At 48.5% G+C, this 17,729-nt stretch overlaps 2 protein-coding genes across 9 annotated transcripts in view; one reads left to right on the top strand and one right to left on the bottom strand.

Moving 5' to 3' along the window:
* Positions 1-17,729, top strand: part of GIGYF2 (GRB10 interacting GYF protein 2) — a 132,750-nt gene that overhangs the window by 36,425 nt on the left and 78,596 nt on the right. For all 8 annotated transcript variants that reach the window (XR_012906183.2, XM_075937385.2, XM_075937382.2 and 5 more), the window contains one exon: positions 4,379-4,487. Coding sequence is in view for 7 of the 8 variants with exons in the window: in XM_075937385.2 (XP_075793500.2) it covers positions 4,379-4,487 (109 nt within the window). In the remaining variant the exon portion in view is untranslated. The remainder of the gene's footprint in view (positions 1-4,378; positions 4,488-17,729) is intronic.
* Positions 9,781-11,644, bottom strand: LOC149523877 (uncharacterized). Its single transcript, XM_089780889.1, has 2 exons — positions 10,767-11,644; positions 9,781-10,571 (listed from the first exon to the last, which is right to left on the bottom strand). The coding sequence occupies exons 1-2, from the start codon at positions 11,314-11,316 to the stop codon at positions 9,949-9,951; spliced, it is 1,173 nt and encodes a 390-aa protein (XP_089637015.1). The 5' UTR covers positions 11,317-11,644; the 3' UTR covers positions 9,781-9,948.

The following is a 17,729-nucleotide window of genomic DNA, read 5'->3' as shown; positions in this document are numbered from 1 at the left end:
TGGGCAACAGTCAACATGGTCTCTGTAAAAGGAAATCATGTCTTACTAATCTGAGTTCTTTGAAGGGGTTAACAAACATGCAGACAAGGGGGATCCAGTAGATATAGTATACTTAGATTTTCAGAAAGCCTTTGACAAAGTCCCTCACCAAAGGCTCTTGTGTAAATTACATGGTCATGGGATAAGAGGGAAGGTCCTCTCATGGATTGAGAACTGGTTAAAAGACAGGAAACAAAGGGTAGGAATAAATGGTAAATTTTCAGATTGGAGAGGGGTAACTAGTGGTGTCCCCCAAGGGTTGTCCTAGGACCAGTCGTATTCAACTTATTCAAAGAGAAAGGGGCAAGCAGTGAGGTAGTAAAGTTTGCGGATGATACTAAACCATTCAAGATAGTCAAGACAGAAGCAGACTGTGAAGAACTTGAAAAAGATCTCACAAAATTAAGTGATTAGGCAACAAAATGGCAAATGAAGTTGAATGTGTTTAAGTGTAAAGTAATGCACGTTGGAAAGAATAACCCCAACTGTGTATATAGTATGATGGGGGATAATTTGACTACGACAAATCAGGAAAGAGATCTTGGAGTTATCGTGGATAGTTCTCTGAAAATATCCACACGGTGTGCTGTGGCGGTCAAAAAGGCAAATAGGATGTTAGGAATTAAGAAAGGGATAGAAAATAAGACACAGAATATCTTACTGCCCCTGTATAAAACTATGGTATGCCCACATCTTGAGTACTGTGTACATGTGTGGTCTCCTCACCTCAAAAAAGATATTTTGTCCTTGGAAAGGGTTCAGAAAAGGGCAACTAAAATGATTAGGGGTTTGGAACCGGTCCCATTTGAAGAGAGGCTAAAGTGACTGGGATTTTTCAGTTTGGAAAAGAGGAGACTGAGGGGGGATATGAAAGAAGTATATAAAATCATGAGTGGTGTGGAGAGAGTGAATAAAGAAAAGTTATTCAATAGTTCCCATAATATAAGGACTAGAGGACACCAAATGAAATTAATGGGTAGCAGGTTTAAAACTAATAAGTGAAAGTTCTTCTTCACACAGCACATAGTCAACCTGTGGAACTCCTTGCCTGAGGAGGCTGTGAAGGCTAGAACTATAACAGAGTTTAAAGAGAAGCAAGATAAATTCACGGAGGTTGGGTCCATAAAAGGCTATTAGCCAGGGGATAGAAGTGGTGTCCCTGGCCTCTGTTTGGCAGAGGCTGGAGATGGATGGCATGAGACAAATCCCTTGATCATTGTCTTTGATCCACCTCCTCTGGGGCACCTGGCACTGGCCACTGTCGGCACACAGGTTACTGGGCTAGACCGAACTTTGGTCTGACCCAGTACGGCTGTTCTTATGTTCTTTCTAGAATTAGTCTCACTCTTTCTTGGTCCAATGAATATTTAAATATTTATGCAAAATTGAATGTCTTTGACAAATTGAGACAAGAATAACCTATAATTTCATGATGGCAGTCACCTGGTAGAAGGGAGACCTGAGTTCAAGTCCCTGCTCCCCAATGGGGATTGAAACCCGCATTTCCCATGTCCCAGACAAGTGCTCTGACCACAGGTAAAGATTATAAAAGGAGAGAACACCGTCTCCTCTCCCTTTCCCACTTCCTTCTCTTGCCAAGCTCTCCAAATAGTGATCCACATTTTATGTGGAAATTAATTTGCTTGATTACATCAGTTGATAGTGAGCTAGCTTGAAGTTGAAATGGATCCACCTTACATTGCTTTTTACTAGGTGTTACGAACTTGTTAAAGATTCCTCTTCAAGAAATCTGTATTCTGATACAGGACAGCTTCCACCATAGATGGGGTGTAGCAGCCATATAGTTCTTATTCCTTAAATTTAAGCGCGTTCTTGTTCAGCTTAGGTCTTTAGGAAGGAATCCTGCTTTCTCTCAACACTGTAAAACTTGCTTGTAGAATAAAGGAATTCCTTTTTTACTCCATCCTGCTGGCAATTGAAGAGTATATTCCTGAGAAATAAAAAACTATTTTTGCATTATTATTTTTTTGCTTTCTGTTGGAGTAATAAAATGATTTCATTATTTTGTATTTACATTGGCACCTAGGAGCCCAAACCAATATTGTGGCTCCAGTGCAATGACCCTCCAAAATGTAGAGGAGACCAGTTTATGCTCAAAAGGGTTTCCAATTTAAATAGACCAACGGATGAAAGAAATAAAGCATTAGCCTTATTTTTACCAATTGAGCTACAAGGCATAGAATAAGTGACCTAATGCAAGCGTCTAGGTAGGGGTGTGGGGGGGGGGGGGAGGCTGGATATATTTTAAGCAAGGAGAGATGCAAAATATCTTTGGAGCGGTACTAGATGTAATTATTTCTTATCCTTAAGAGTGAACAGTAGTATAGCTGCAGCTTCTGAATCTTATACTTTGACCTAGTGCTGTGGGACCGTCTCCAGCAGACCAGGGACATCTGGAACAAAGCTGGGGAGACCGGTTGGACGCCAGTTCCAACTTACATACAGATTCAACTTAAGAACAAACCTACAGTCCCTATCTTGTATGTAACCTGGGGACTGCCTGTATTAACGTAGCGCTACATAATAAACACAAGGGTTTTTATTACATATAGACAGGGCTCGACAAATCACTGAATCTACTCACCTGTAGCGAGTAGATTTCAACCAGTCACCCAGTTCACCGGCGGCATGCACATGCACAATGCGGATCTTGTGCATGCGCAGTGTGGGGCTGGCGAGTAGGTTTTGTTGCCGTTTGTCAAGCCCTGCGTATAGAAAGTAGGATTTAAGTGAAAACAGTCAAATCAAGTAAATTACTAGCTTAAAATAAACAAAAAACAGCTAATCCTAAATCCACTAAAGAACTTGTTTCATGCAAATTCTTGCTCTGAACCTGTGGTGTCCAACAAGTGCTGAAGCAGTAGACACTAAGTGGCTGTTGCTGTACAGATCTAGCCACACTTAGCCAGCTCGATAGTTACATTGTTCAAGCCGACCAGCCACACACAGCTGGCCAAATAGCCACATGTGGCTAGTGGCTAATGTTGTGGACACCATGGCCCTAAACAGTTGTTCTAAGAATCTTTCACAAGTTCTGCAGTCTCTTCACTTGGGCCTGATCCTTACGCCGTTCAGTCTTAAATGTTTCCATCATGCATCTTAGGTGGTAAGTGGGGGGGGGAGGGTTCCTCCTTGCCTCTGGTGACTGCCCTTATTGTTTGTCTCTCCTCTCCCGCCCTGCCTTTTTTGCCAAAGGCAGGAATTCTTTGTGCTCAGTTTAAACTTTCTCACCTTGAGTGGAAAGGTACAAGATCCAAAATGGGTTTCAGCATCAGATGGGCTAGCCACATGTCTTTTTGGGACCAACCATAGTTTGCACTTGCAGTAAGGGTAAACAGTTCATGGATGATTGGTTTGAGAAGCGAGTCACTTAAGATCCTGAAGTTATCACTCATGGCCCTCGTTAGGATGTTTAGAAATAAAACCAGATTCACTCTTCATATTGACATACTAGAATAATACATGCACAAAAAAAATCTACAGATAAAGCGTAATGTAACTTTTAAGTTGACCTGTTACATGATATATTTTGCATGAAGTGTCTTTGATTTATGCATATTCATAATCTGATAGATTCCCTATCAAACACCCCCAATTCTTGCAGAATGGAGGAGCTGGTGTGTTACTGTCTTGCTTTAAAAATTAGTTAATTTTGAAATAGTATTGAAGCATTTCATGAATGAGCAGGCATATATTACTCACCTTTATATGTTGGCTCTATATTACTATTGATTTTAAGCTTTTGAAGTGCTAGTCAGTCATAAGCAGAGAGCAATGGAAACAGTAGTATGAGTACGTTTTTAATTACTTTTTGAAAATAAGAATTGCAGGTAAATTTTTTGTTTTGTTTTGGAGTAAAACGTTGTCTCACAGCTCACTGTAGCACATCTTTATTGGCGTGAACCTGTTCAGCCTGTCCACTTGATTCTCTGGCTCTGTCACCATAGTATTTTAACTGATACCACAGTACTTGCCCTTCAGGGAGCTAACTGTACACTCCTGAAGATTCCAAAAAGGAGATGGAAAGATAAAGGGAAATGTGTGCTTTTGTTTAGAAGTTCAAAGGAAACATTAAGAGTGGTGGGGGGGAAGTGGGAAAAGCTGAAAAGTGGTATTTTTGATGGGATCCCTTAGTTACTTCTCCATGAATCTCAGCAGTTTTTTTTTATGTCTTTTGATTTGTTTTGTGATTTGAGAGCATTTTCAATCAGAGTAAATACAGAAGAATCAAGGTAGGTAATGTTTTTATGCTAAAAATCATTGGGGAAAGGTATGTTGGCTTGTTTATCTCACCATGGCTGTCTCTCCTTCTTGGCAGAGAAATTTCTCCATGTCTGTAAACAGTGCTGCTGTCCTGCGGTTGATGGGACGAGGAGGAGGAACGGTGGTAGGGGCTGCTCGAGGTCGAAGTTCCTCTAGAGGTAGAGGTGAGCTGTTTTCTGAAGACGGGGATGATACAGTTGATGGGGGACAGATTTAGGTTAAATTTGTCTGAAAATTGACCACGTTATTTGGATAATATGAGTAGTTCCTACTCTCAAGGAACTTTCTTTCAAAAGCCTAACGTGGCGGTTGACAAAGAAGGGAAGTGAATGTGGGAGAATGAGGGTTACAGCACCCCCAGATCACTAGGAATACATGTTACGTACATATTCCTATTTTGTGTGTGTGTGTTTCATACAATATATAAATTTGAATTGAAGGAGAATGATGGGGGGGAAAAAACCATTTTTGAGTTTTATCAAGGATAAGGTTGCGTGACTCTGTTATGCCACCTCTGATGGCTGGATATTTTTTATTTAAACAAGTGTGTAGTTGCTCATAAAAGGAGAGAATGGAAGAATTGATTAAGAAGTTGACAAAAGTTGTTTTTACCTTAAATTTGTGGTTTGCCGCCAGGAACATAGAGACATCTTCAAAGACATTCATCAATTCATTTAGATCAGTGATTCCCAACCTTTTAAAGCATATGAACCCCTTTCCAATGTAATAAAATTTTACAGACCCAAACGCTATAGCTGTTTTCAAACATTCCATTACTTGATAATAATTTGAAATGTATAATAGTTGATCTCTAAACATATATAGTAGTATTGAGAGATAATACAGTATGTCCGCATTGAAATGTAGCAACTTTAAGGTGAAAAAAAAATGGTGTAAAGTGACTGACGTGTTTTATAAGTTGTCTCCAGAGTACAGTCGTAGCTTGTAAGCTTCAGGGTTGGCTGAGGGACATGCAGACTGCTGGGCACAGAGCTTCTCAGATCCCATTGGCTGCAGTTCACCTGTGCTGTTGCTTCAGTTCCTGTCCCATCTGTCTCCTGCCCATCCACAGAGTGAGGGGGCTCTCGTGGCCAAAGGGAGCTCTGGAGCTGCCAGCTCGCTAAGGGCGAAACTTCTGGAGCATGGGATAGGGTTGGGGGAACAGCCATGCACGTCGGGACACTGCTTGCTTTTGATCCTGTTCTCCAAAAACTAAGGGAGCATGGGGGAAAGTGCTTGCATACTGTGCGTGCCTTTCTCACACCAGCCAGGTGTGAGAGGCATGCACAGCATGCACTTTGCCCACATTCCCTTGGCTTTGGGAAAACGGGGAATGCTCAGGGAGGTGGTGGGGGGAGAAGAAAAGGGAAAAACTAAGGATTAGTCCCACCGCAGTGGGCCCGATTCTTACTTCTAAAAACTTTCCATGGACTCGCTGCAGTGCCCTCGTTGGACCACAGGTTGGGAACTACTGATTTAGATATTTGTCTAGTTTTATAACAGGCTACATTTAAAAAAAAAATAAATAAAAAGCCACACTAATGAAGTCAGTACAAATAAAAATTTCACACAGACAACTTGTTTACACTGCTCTGTCTACTAGATAGTGAGTATAAGTACAATTACAATTGATTAACTTTTATAATTATATGGTAAAAAAGAGAAACCATGGCCGTTTTTTCAATAATAGTGTGCTGTGACACTTACGTATTATTGTGTAGTTTGTAAGCAAGTAGCTTTTAAATAAAGTGGAATTTGAGAGTACCTAAGAGAAATTGGAGTCCTGGAAGGAGTTACAGTAGTCTGGAAAAGTTGAGCCACTGACTGAAATCATAAGTCTTTATTTGTTTTTAGGAATGTTGTAGATAACAAACGGAAAGAGATTAGTGGAGGTATAAGGTCTGTCATAAGAGTTTATTTTTTTTGCTAATAGCACTTTGTGTTCTGTTAATTCCACTACTTCACTAAAGTTATTCTCTGTTATTTGTTGGGTCCTTCCATGCTGCAACATTTAAAGCAAATGGGGAAAAGGTGTCCTTAGACAAGGCCATGTCTTTGTCAAGGTCAGGCTTTGTCTTCGCTTAAAAGTTTAAAATGCAACTGCGGCAGTGTTTTAATCTGAAAGGGTGGCCACCACAGGAGCACTAGGGGAGAAGATCTCTCAGCACTCAATGAAAATCATCTCTGCGAGGGAAGCTGATAACAACACTGGGAGCACAGCTCCCAGTGCTGTAATCTGGTTTGCATTGATGCTTTACAGTACTGTAGTTAGGGATATAAATACTCCTTAAATGTCAACCAGCTAAATGATATAATTTTAATAGTTTAACTGGGGTCTGGACAGCTTGAAAGGGCTCCTTTAGCCCGTCCCTTTGCGGATGTTGGGTTGGGGACTGCTCCAGGCTGGCTGGGCTGCCGATTAACCTGTCACCCGTTAAGCATCACCCAGTAAGGAATCGATTACAAGGGGTGAATGGTTAACCCTTGACATCCATAGCTGTAACTTGCTGCACTTGCTGGAGTGGGGGTGGTTTTTCAAGCCTCTGACCCAGAAAGTTATAGCACTGCTAAGTGCCAGTATAAACTTAACTTTAGAATAAGGTGTAGTACCTGCACCTGCTTTGTTTGGTAAAAGAATTTTTGAAGACCAAAAATAGATTTTTAGATAGATAGTATCTTTTAACTTTAATTTTCTGGTGAGAGTTAATGATCTGTGATCTGTATTAGTTAGATGGGGAAGAATAGAGAAATCAAAGTGATTGTCAAGATTTGTGTTGTAATCTTAGATGATGATTTCATATATCAAATTATTTTTTAAACATTTAAAATTATTCAACATTTTATTAAAATTATTCTGTAAAGCAGTGTATTTTCCACAGTAACCTTAATTTACATTTTTTTTAATCAAACAGATTTATTCTCTGTGTCGAGAGATAGGCTTCCCACGATCCAAGTCCTCCACGGGTCCACTTACCAGTGTCCATATGGCCCGGAGTCGGAGTCTCAGTTCCCACTCTATGGGAGTTAATGTGGCTCAGCAGCCTGAGTCCTTGTTGTGCCTCCCCTCTGTCAGGGTAAATACAGCCCTGAGGCCTAGTTCTTGTAGTTCTCCCTTCTATCAGGGTAAATATGGCCCTGAGGCCTGGTCCACAGGTGGAAGGGAAACTACCTCTGCCCAGGAGCACTGTGGAGGTAAGAGGACTTGGGCCCTCCCACTGCGCCGGGTCCAGCCCAAAGCCCTGTTAGCAGTGGCTCAGTACACTGCTTGCTCAGCGGGGAATCCCATTGCAACACACTGAGCACTCGGAGGTCAATTCCCCGCCCTGGGCTCCTTCCTACCACCCTGTGCGTCTCCCCATTGCTGTAACTCCAGACTGTCTTCTGGGCCGTGGCTGTTGCTGTGGTTGCTGCTGCGGCTGTGGCAGCCACTGCATCAGGTCAGGCTGCGCCTGCTCCTCTGATTCTGGAGCTCTGCAGATCCTTCCCCTTCTGCAGTCAGCCCTGAGGGTACGTCTACACTACAGCGCTAGTTCGAACTAACTTAGTTCGAATTAGTTAATTCGAACTAAGCTAGTTCGAACTAGCGCATCTAGAACTAAAAACTAGTTCGAACTAGCGTTTTGCTAGTTCGAACTAGCGCGTCCACACTGATTGGACGCAGGGGGGCATTTAAGGGCAGCTGAAACCGGTTCTGGCAGGGCATCAGGTCAGCAGTTGCTTTGTGTGGCTGCTGTCTGAGGCTATCTGAGGCTCGTGCTTAAAGGGACCCCCCCTGGACAGCCGGTTCTCAGCTTTTCCTGCTTGCTTGCCAACCTCGCCGAGGGACAGCAAAGCGTCGGTCTCTGTGCCCGTCTGTGTCGGTGCTTCCCTTCGGGGGGGCCGCCGCAGGTGGCAACATGGAGCCACGGCTCGCCCTGCACCTTCTGGTGCACGTTCTGGACTTGCTGCTGCAAGCCTGCCAGCAATGGCTCGAGGCTGCCTGGCACCACCTGGGGAACGTCAGCCCCCTGCCTCTCCGCCTGGCCGCCCTGGGGGCCGTGGAGGAGCCGCGGCGGCGCCCCGGCACCGGCGTGCCCCGCCGCATCTGGCGTCTGGACACCAGCAGCGACTGGTGGGACCGCATCGTCCTGGAGCGCTGGGACGACCGACAGTGGACCCAGAACTTTAGGATGAGGAGGGACACCTTCCTGGAGCTCTGCGAGTGGCTCGCCCCTGCCCTGCAAAGAAGGGACACTCGCATGAGGCCCGCCATCCCCCTCCAGAAGCGGGTGGCCATCGCCCTCTGGAAGCTCTCCACGCCGGACAGCTACCGATCCGTCGGGAACCAGTTCGGCGTGGGGAGATCCACTGTCGGAGCAGTGCTCATGCAGGTACGGCGCTCGTCGGCCACCGAGCCGGGGGGGAGGGGGGCTGCGAGGAGGGGATGGGCCGCCCCAGGGACAAAGGGGGGGGCGGGAGGAGGCGAAAGCGCCCCGCACCGGAGGGGTCGGGCTGTCCCGGCCATACTACACGCTGCCAGGGGGGTTGCTTCTGGGAGTGGGGCGCGGGGCACTGCCAGGGCACGCACGCTCCCAGCCACCTGGGCGCCCCACTGATTGGCGCTTTGCTGTGTCTCTCTCCGCAGGTGGTCAAGGCCATCAACCGGGTGCTGCTCCGCAGGGTGGTCCGCCTCGCCAACCCGGACGCCGTCATCCGGGGATTCGGCGCCCTCGGCTTCCCCAACTGCGGGGGGGCCATCGACGGGACGCACATCCCCATCCGTGCCCCGGAACACCAGGCGTCCCGGTACGTGAACCGCAAGGGGTACTTCTCCGTCATCCTGCAGGCCGTATGTGACCACCGGGGACAGTTGACGGACATAAATGTGGGCTGGTCCGGCAAAGCACACGACGCCCGGGTGTACCGGAACTCCTCCGTGTGCCAGCGGCTGCAGGACGGGACCTTCTTCCCCGACCGCCACATCAGGGTCGGGGACGTGGACATGCCCGTCTGCCTGGTGGGGGATGCCGCCTACCCACTGCAGCCCTGGCTCATGAAGCCCTACACGGGACACCTCAATCCCTCCCGCCAGGCCTTCAATAACAGGCTGAGCAGGGCCCGCATCGTGGTGGAGGGGGCCTTCGGGCGACTGAAAGCCCGCTTTCGATGCCTCCTCACCCGTCTGGACCTGGCCGAGCACAACATCCCTCCCGTGGTGGCGGCATGTTGTGTGCTCCACAATTTGTGTGAGCGGAAGGGGGAGGCTTTCTTGCCAGCCTGGATGGCTGAGGCTGACCGCATGGCTGGACACTACGGTCAGCCCCGCACCGCCGCCGTCCGGGAAGCCCAGCGGGGGGCCATCCGGATCCGGGAAGCCCTGCGGGAGAGCTTCCAGGTGGAGGAGGAGGAGGACTGACCTCTCCCTGCATGCCCCACCGGGGCCTTCTTCCACCCTACCCCCCCCTTCCCCTTTCCCCTCCCTACCTACTGTCAAATAAAGACACCTGTTTTTCCAACAAAAACGTCTGTTTATTTCACAGAACTGGGGTGGGGGAGGGAGGAATGAAGGTGGGAGAAGGGAGGGGGAAACCTGGGACGAGGGAGCTGGAAGGGGAGGGGAGGGAAGGGAGGAAGGGAAAGGAAAGCTCAGGGGTGGGAGTCTGGGTGCCTCTCCCGTCTCGCCACACTGCGGGTCCGGGGGCGTCGGTGGGGAATGGTTGTGGAGGGGGGGGCAGAGAGGACAGGGGGTGTGGAGGAAGCAGGAGCGGAAGCAGGAGGAGCAGGAGGAGCAGGAGGAGCAAGAGGGGGAGCAGGAGGAGCAAGAGGGGGAGCAGGGGGAGCAAGAGGGGGAGCAAGAGGGGGAGCAGGAGGAGCAAGAGGGGGAGCAAGAGGGGGAGCAGGAGGAGCAAGAGGGGGAGCAGGAGGAGCAAGAGGGGGAGCAAGAGGGGGAGCAGGAGGAGCAAGAGGGGGAGCAGGAGGAGCAAGAGGGGGAGCAAGAGGGGGAGCAGGGGGAGGAGGAAATGGAAAGCGGTCTAGCAGGCTCTGGAGGTGGCCTCGCAGGGCACGGCCCTGCTCCTCCAGGGCCTCCAGACTCCTCTGGCGCAGCCTGAGGTCCTCCTGGACCCAGTGGTCCTGGAGACGGAGCTGTCGGTCCAGGAACCGGAGATGCCGCCTCTGGTAGTCCTCCTGGTTCCTGGCTGTCCTGCTTGCCCGGGCGCGGGCGGCTGCTGCAGGCGGTGTGGTGCGCCCTGCAGTCCCTGGTGCTGCAGCTGTGGTGCAAGAAGACCAGCGGTCAATTACCCCAGGGGCCCAGGTGTGTGAAACCCAGCTCCCCTCTGCAAGGCCAGGGCCCCTGCAGGATCCCCAGCTGCTGCTCCGTGGTGGGCAAGGCCCAGGCGCACGGTCCCGGGGCTCCCTCTCGCCCCAGCCCCCCGTACACATAAGGGGAACACGAGGGTACTCACAGGTGGACGCCTCCCCGGCCTCTGATGATGCAGGCGAGCGGCTCTGTGGGGTGCCTCGGGGGTCCCGGGTCCTGGGAAGGCTGGCAGCAGGCTCCTGGCTCTCAGAGCCCTCTTGCTCCTCCTCGGTGTCCAGGAGCGGTCCCTCTGCCCCGGGGTCAATCACGTCCCGGGGGGCAGGGACGGCATGAGCCCCCAGGAGGCGGTCCAGGGCATGGAAGTGGGGGCAGGCCTCCGGGTCAGCCCCTGGCAGGCAGGCCCGGGAGTAGGACTGCCGCAAGTCTTTAATCTTGCAGCGCACCTGCTCCCGGCTGCGCTGGTGGCCCCTGGCGGCCAGGCTGGCAGCCATGCGTCCATAGACGGCCGCGTTCCGGTGGCTAGTGCGGAGATCGTGGACATTTGAGGCTTCCCCCCAAACCTCGATGAGGTCCACGATCTCCGCACTTGACCAGGCGGGCGCCCGCCTTGTGCGCCCCCGGGCAGGCTCCCGGGAGCCGCCAGGCTGGTCGTGGGGAGCAGTGGAGGGCTGGGAGCCCTCGGATGGCTGGCTCATGGTGTGGCAGGTGCAGGCTGTGCAGGCACGGGTGCTGGCAGCCTTGCAACTGGCACAAAGTGAGTAGCCAGCCCGTGGCCCTTTAAGGGCTCCGGGGCCGGGAGGGGGGCAATAGAGTTTCCCTGGTGTTGGCCAGAGTGGCCACCAGGGAAACCTGGGAAGCCTTAGCCTCCCACTAGTTCGAACTAAAGGGCTACACAGCCCTTAGTTCGAACTAGCTAGTTCGAACTAGGCGTTAGTCCTCGTAAAATGAGGTTTACCTAGTTCGAACTAAGCGCTCCGTTAGTTCGAATTAAGTTCGAACTAACGGAGCGCTAGTGTAGCGCATAGGAAAGTTAGTTCGAACTAACGTCCGTTAGTTCGAACTAACTTTCTAGTGTAGACATACCCTGAGTGAGCTGCCCTCAGGGCCTTTTATACTCAGGCCTCCTGTGAGCATGCCCAGCAAAGCCCTGGGGGAGGGACTTTCTCAGCCAGCTGGGCCCAACCCAGTCTGTTCTACAGTACAGGGCTGAGATGCTCCATCACACTCTGATATCAGTTTGTCATAGAAATGATTCTCTTATCAAAAATATTAACTTTCATTATGGGTAACACAGTTGCCATATATAATAGATGACTGACTGAGAGAAAAGTAATCTCTTTTAAAACACAATTTAACAATTGGCAGTAATGTTGAAGTACCAGCTGACTTAATTTAAATGTATTCCATAAATTTCTAAGTGTACTAGTGGGTTTGTAACTCTTACTGTAGAAGTGTTTTTAGTCTATTTTAATAATCAGTCTCTGAAAAAGTTTCAGTGAAACAGTAGTCTGAACTGCAATTTTACAGTTAAGTTAGCATTACCAAGGCATTTTAATTATAAAATCGTCTGCTGTAGTGTGTGATTTTTCATTTTTTAAATCTTAGTACATTTTGTGGGGTGTCATTTGAGTTGTGACTAACAAGTTTTCTCTGTTATAAAGTAGTACTCCACAAGCAATCTAAGGTGGTGCACTTGACCTTTTTAATTTATTTGTTTCCCTGGGTGCTCCCCGTGGAGTATACTTAAGTCTTGTGCTTGGAGGACTGGAAGGTTTGCATTGATGAAGAGGGCTGCAGAGAAGTAAAGGGTTTAAGTTCCTCTGTGGACTGAGCTATAGACTGACTTCTGGTAGTGTTGCTGTTTTCCTGTTTGAGGCCATCCATAATGGAGGCAGTTTTACCCAGTGCTGTGCTGTGTATTTATTAATTGAGGCAGAGACATTTTTTTTCTCCCGTTGTATCCATTTTCACTACCATTTCACAAGTATCTAAGCCATTTAGAGCCCTAAATTCTACTTAAAATATACCTGAGTTGGGAAAATCAATAACAGCCAGAGCATTTCTTACACTACTGTCATGGCAGTTCTTAATTCTAAACCTTTAACAATTTGAGCTCATGAACACAGCATGCTACATACTAATTTATTTGGAGGTTAGAGTCACATTGTGGCTAGAGAGCCCCCCTGATTTCTAGGTGATTTTGGTTCAATTCCCAGCTCTGCTACAGATTTCCTCTGTTACCTTGACAAGTTAACTTCATCCTCTGTGCCTCAGTTCCCCATCTGTAAAATGGGAATATTTGCTTTGCCTTGTCTGTGTATATGGTAAGTTCTTAATGGCAGATCCTGTTTTTCACTGTATGTACAGTAACTAGCACATTGAGGTCTCTATGTACTTCTGTAGTACAAATAATAATAGCAATACTCCCCATTTACAATTTTTTTTTAAACGCCCCATGTATTTTGTGATTTTTCTCTATCTTTGCGTTAAAGAGGCTTCTATAGTCTTCATTCTGGCATTGAAATATCAACTAATCCTTGTGTTTTATGCTTTGTTCATTTGACATCTACCTCCAGACTGTTGGGATCAGGTACTCAAGAATTCTTTACTTCAGTAAGAAAATAGGGAAAGTTGGAGAAGTTGGCCACAATTGGGAGGCAAGCTGGGCTTGTACAAAAAGAGTAAACTTAGAGCAAATTGCATTTTAAAATATCTCCACTAGGTACAATCTGTTTAAAATCATATTTACTAAAACATATTAGTTTTTCTGTTGGTCTGTAGAAACTGCTTTGACACATCTTGGTAATCTTTTCAGTGATACACTGATTACATCTTTGTTTCCTGTGTAAAATCTATGCATTTAATAATTGAACTGTTGCATAGTAGTGTCTTTCCTTCTTCAGTCTGTTTCACCTCCTTTCCCTGTGTTGTTTGTAGCTCTTCTCTGCATTACTTTGTCCTGGATTATAACCAAGATTCAAATTATTCTGATTTCTACATTCCCAAAAGTTATTTTCATGTTCTTGGTAAACCTGCCGTAAAATCGCGAGTATAATGCGTTCTCCCCCCCCCCCCCCCCGGTTTTTAAGGGTTAAAACTGGGGTATGCGTTATACATAGGACGTAATTTGTAAAATTTTTATCTCCACCCTCCTCCTCCAGGCTCCCGGACAAGGCACGGTGCACGGGCAGCTAGGTAGGGGGCCCCCCCCGGCAGGCGCGAGCTCAGCTGCCCTGCCCGCCGGTTCCTCACCTTGTCTGGGAGCCTGGCTCACCTCGCGCCTGCCGCAGGACCTCCTGCTCAGCTGCCCGCACGCCGAGCTGGGCTCGCACCTGCTGCGAGGACCCCCTGGCCAACTGAGCTCGTACCTGCCACAGAGGCCCCCTGGCCAGCTGCCGGCGCGCTGCACTGAGCTCTCGCCTGCCTTTGGGCCCCCCGGCCAGCTGACCTCGCGTCTGCTGTAGGGGGCCCGCTGCTCAGTTACCGGTGTGCCGGCAGCTGGCCAGGGGGCCTTCGTGGTAGGCACGAGCTCAGCGTGGCTGGCCGGCAGCTGGGCAGAGGTCCCCCATGGCAGGTGCAAGCTCAGCCAGGCTCTCGGACAAGGTGAGGAGCCGGCGGGTGGGGCAGCTGGGCAGAGGGGAGGGCAAGGGGCCCAGCGGCAAGCGTGAGCTCAGAGCAGTGCACGAGCAGCTGGGCGGGGAGCAGGTTTCCAACTCCGCTGCCAGCTTCCCGGTGCTGCACGCACTTTTCCCTGATGAGCATGCAGGTGGGAGCGGCTCCTTCTTTCCTATATATACGGTAAAATCACGAGTATAATGGGGGTGTGCCTTATGGATAAGAGCTCAGTTTAATCCAGAATTCTGACATTTAAAAGGTAGGTACGCATTATACTCGTGATTTTACAGTATTGGTTGGCACCCTGTTTGTTTGTTTGTCTTTTTCCATGAACAGCTCCAGACATGGTGATGAGGGGCACACAACCTTGAGAGATATTAAGTGCTTTAAAATGTAGGTGTTAATTCCCTCTCCCTCCCTGCCATAAAAGCAAAAATCAACTTATTGGGAAACACAGCTGCTTCTTCAAGTAGTGTCCCCATAGGTGCTCTACTCTGGGTGCTGGTGCGTTCTTGCTCCAACGACCAGAGATTTTTCTAGTGGTGTCCACTGCACTGTGCGTACGCTGTGGCACCCCCCTCATGCCGTTAGTGTTAGTTAGGCAGGAGCACAGCCCCTCAGTTCCTTCTCTGCTGTCCCTTGAAGCAGACAGAGCTTCTCTCCTTTCCACTGTTTCTACAGAAAAGCAACATAAAGCTGATTATTTCCCCTTAGTTTCCTCATATTTCCAAGTTTTAAGACTCGCTTCCCGAACCTATAACAAAAATAAATAAAAAATTTTTCTTCTGTCCATTGGCCTGCTGCTTTTCACCACACCTGGGATCTCCCAGCTTCAAGAGGTGTGAGTTGTGCCGGGATGCTATCCCCGTCTTTGACAGGCACTCTGTGTGCATAAAGTATGGAGAATCTCACCAGACACAAAGGTACCTACAGTGTTCTAAATTGACGGTCAGAAAATGCCGTGACCATCCAACAGATTGAAAACTTTCCTCTGTGAAAGGTTCCACCAACCGTCTTCTGAGGACACACCACCTGGCTCAAAACCAATTTCTGCCCAAAAGTATGGACAGAACGTGTCGCTCTACCTCTTCTGGCATGTCTCTCTTGAAAAGGAGACTGTCTCCAGCCTGATCCTTACCTGTGGCACCTATGGCCACAAGCGTCAGCACTGTGGATAAGCCCAGCACACCTGGCATGGCACTGCCCAAGATGCTGGCACCGCATAAGCGGGTGCACTCGGAGCCCAAACAAAAACAAGTGGCACTGTTGGCACCGACCACACTGCCAAGCAAGCATAACCACCATTCCGCACCAAAGCTGCCAACTCAGTCGGCACCCGCCTCAGTATTTAACAGACCCCGTACTGAGATGCTTCCTCCTGACCAATCAGCACTGCCAGCACCAAGTAAACCACGTACCTCACTATCGTCCCAGGAGCACCTATGACATGAGTTTTTTCTTAGGAGCCGTCTGTCACCGGCACTGTTATCACCAGGTTCCTCTATACAATTGGTGCACTCATGCAGTTAACCAGTTCTGTCTCACTCCCTAAGTGAAGCCAGCACTGAGCCACACAGCTGCTTTTCTTCCCAGTGTTCCAGTCCAGCACAGAGAGCTCCATCTGGGACATGGCCTATTATGTATGCATATCCATTGCCACCACCACCCTGGTATGCGCATCATTACACATACCTGCCACCCCCGTACTCTGCGATCATGTCCTCATAGGAAGAGCTATCATACCGAACCTTCCACAAGATCTAAAGAACCACCTCCTTCTCCCCAACCCACGACATCTATAACAGCACCTAACTCCCCAATCCAAACAGACATGGAAGACTCTTTTAGGGTGAGGACAGGTCCCCCATGCATAATTCTTTGTCCTCACCAGATGAGGCGGTTATTTCTCCCACTTTGCCACCAGCCGATTACTCAAAGAAGTTCCAAGAACTTTTTAAAGGGGTAGAATTAGCACAAGAGCAAGATTTACAGGAGGTTCAGAAACCTTACAACCCCCTACCTCTTCCAGGATCGCCCTCCTCATGGATGAGGTTATTATGGACTCAGCAGACATTTGGCAGACCCCAGCATCCATCACTCCAACCAGTAGAAGAGCAGAAAATACTTTGTCACACCAAAAGGAATGCACTTCCTTTTCACTCACCCTCCACCAAACTCCTTGTTAGTTGATTCCGTTAGACACAGAGCCAGACAACCTAATATTAGATCAACACCACAAGACCAGGACCACAAAAAATGGACATTATGGGTGGTGAAGTGTACTCCTCAGCCACCCTGCTCCTTAGAGCAGTGAATTATACCACCATGCTAGTGGATTGACTATTCTAACTACTCCAAGCTTCAAGAGCTTACTCAATACGTACCTGACCACAAGAGGCCTATCCTTCTCAATATCATGCAGGAGGGCCATACAATTTCTCGCACCACTCTACAGTCTGCAATGGATGTAGCAGACACAGCTGCACGCGTCACAGCCTCGGCTGTCGTGATGTGGAGAATATCCTGGCTGAAAGCATCAGAGGTTCCAAGGGATTTGCAGCAGAAGGTTGAAGACCTATCCTTTGATAAAAACAATCTCTTTGCAGCAAAAACCGATGCAGTACTTCATTCGATGAAGGACTCCCATACCACCCTAAGGATCCTGGGGATGTATATGCCCCCCCCCCTTTGAGAGAGCCAGATATACCAATTACCAGAGACCCAGGGAGCCATACAGACAGGAACCGAGGTATGACTTCCGACAGAAACAAAGGCCTGAACGACGTAGGCTCCAATGCCAGCAACAACATCAAGCAGCATCAGCCCAACCATCCACATCCAAGCAGTAAATTTGTCGATTTGGCCGGGAGCCAGAAAGACACTTTCCTTGTGGTCACACCATCAACCAATTGTCTACAATTCAGCCACAGCCTCCACCCCTTTTTTCAGCTATGGGCTCAAATAACATCAGACAAATGGGCCCTAGAGCTCATCCACCATGGTTACTCAATCCCTTAATTTCTCGTTCTCCTACCTACCCTGCCACACCATCCTCCCTCAGGGACCACTCTCACAAGACCCTCCTTGAGCAAGAGGTGCTTCACCTCCTCCAATTAGGTGCCATAGAACCAGTTACCAACAGAGTTCCATGGCTGAGGGTTCTACTCAGCTTATTTCCTAACACAGAAGAACAGAGGATGGAGGCCCGTTCTGGGTTTAAGAAAGCTCAACAAATATGTCGCTTACCACCGATTCAAGATGGTGACCCTAACAACAATAATTCCAGCATTAGTTGAAGGAGATAGGCTTTTGTGTGTCAACCTTCAGGATGCGTACTTCCACATAAAAATCCATCCCACCCACAGGCATTTCCTATGATTCACTGTCGGCCATCACCATTACCAATACCGAGTGCACCCTTTAGGCCTTTCAATGGCTACCAGAGTGTTTTCTAAAAGTATAGCTGTTAGTGGCCAACCTATGTCATCAGGGA

This window comes from Pelodiscus sinensis, chromosome 10, assembly GCF_052426305.1.
Source record: "Pelodiscus sinensis isolate ZL-2025 chromosome 10, ASM5242630v1, whole genome shotgun sequence".
In the NCBI taxonomy this organism is placed as follows: domain Eukaryota; kingdom Metazoa; phylum Chordata; order Testudines; family Trionychidae; genus Pelodiscus; species Pelodiscus sinensis.
This window is presented reverse-complemented; position numbering and strand designations above follow the sequence as displayed.

What these genes read in the sequence shown, in the direction of transcription:
- LOC149523877 (XM_089780889.1), bottom strand. Translation starts at nt 11,316, where the DNA reads ATGAGCCAGCCATCCGAGGGCTCCCAGCCCTCCACTGCTCCCCACGAC. An exon ending in GGCCGGGGAGGCGTCCACCT is followed by an intron (nt 10,572 to 10,766) that starts GTGAGTACCCTC and finishes CTTGCACCACAG; the next exon opens with CTGCAGCACCAGGGACTGCA.